General features: G+C 37.0%; 1 protein-coding gene across 1 annotated transcript; it reads right to left on the reverse strand.

Annotated features, from left to right (window-relative positions):
- Nucleotides 1-1,045, reverse strand: LOC122272399 (uncharacterized; the record flags this gene model as incomplete). Its single annotated transcript, XM_043056060.2, is given in 1 exon segment — nt 1-1,045. A coding segment is annotated over 1 exon segment (628 nt), but the record flags the coding sequence as incomplete, so codon positions are not given.

A 1,045-nucleotide genomic window follows, 5' to 3' on the forward strand; every position in this document is an offset into this window, starting at 1 on the left:
TTGAGTGCTCTTTATGTTCTTGTGATTGTCGAAAGCCAGATTTATTAATTGGAATGATTTCTTGCTTTGTTTGAGAAAGATGAAGGATTGGGATGTCTGAGTCATTTGTTAAATGGGTATCTTCATCCAACTTGGAAGTGTCAACATTGGAGTGACAGAATTGGACTTTCTCGTCTTGGATTGTGATAAAGTTCTTTTGTGGATGGATCAAGATGTTGTGAGCCACAATGAAATCGTATCCCAGAATGCCATGAAAGGACTGATTTAACAGCGGGATGATATAAAGAGGATGTTTAAAGAATTTGTGCTGGATTTTGAAAGAAGCTTCAATACACGCTTCAAAATCGAGATTTGAATTGATGGTTGTAATTGACACTTGTCGGGATAATCTTCTTATTTTTTGTTTTTGTTGCAAAGACGTAAAGATATGTTTGCCTAAAAGGGATACTGAGGAACCGGTATCCAAGAGAAACTTCACAATGGTTCGGTTAAATTTGACTTCGATGATAGGTAGTTGATTACTTGTGAAAACACTCATTACACACTTATCTTGACGACAAGTATTTTGTTTGACACCAATGAAATGTTCATCGAAAAAGGACTGGATAGAAAAATTGTTTGGTGACATAGGTAGTTTCAAAAAATCAATAATGTTCGGTTTGGAAGCAATAAGCTTGGGTGGCTGGAGTTGTTCACTTGGGATTAGTGCACCCTGATTAATCCCAATTACTGGTTTAAATTACGGTTGGAATTTTGAAAGAAACGAGGATACTGACGTGAATTATCATTAGGCCTGGTTGGCCTGGGATATCTTTGATTGAAAGAAGGAGCATTAGGGTTTAACTGTGAGTTATGTGATGGTCTAGTTGGGTTGGATAATCGTTGAAAAGTGTAACAATTGGCCATCACATGATTGCGTTTACCGCAGAAAAGACAGAATAGATTTTGAGAAACAATAGGGTGGGAAGGTCGATTAAACCTGGAAGAATTATTTTGTGGATTGAAAGACCTTACATGGGTGGAGTGTTTATTTCTACCACCATTA

The sequence above is a fragment of the Parasteatoda tepidariorum genome, chromosome 10 (genome assembly GCF_043381705.1).
Source record: "Parasteatoda tepidariorum isolate YZ-2023 chromosome 10, CAS_Ptep_4.0, whole genome shotgun sequence".
Taxonomy (NCBI): Eukaryota; Metazoa; Arthropoda; class Arachnida; order Araneae; family Theridiidae; genus Parasteatoda; species Parasteatoda tepidariorum.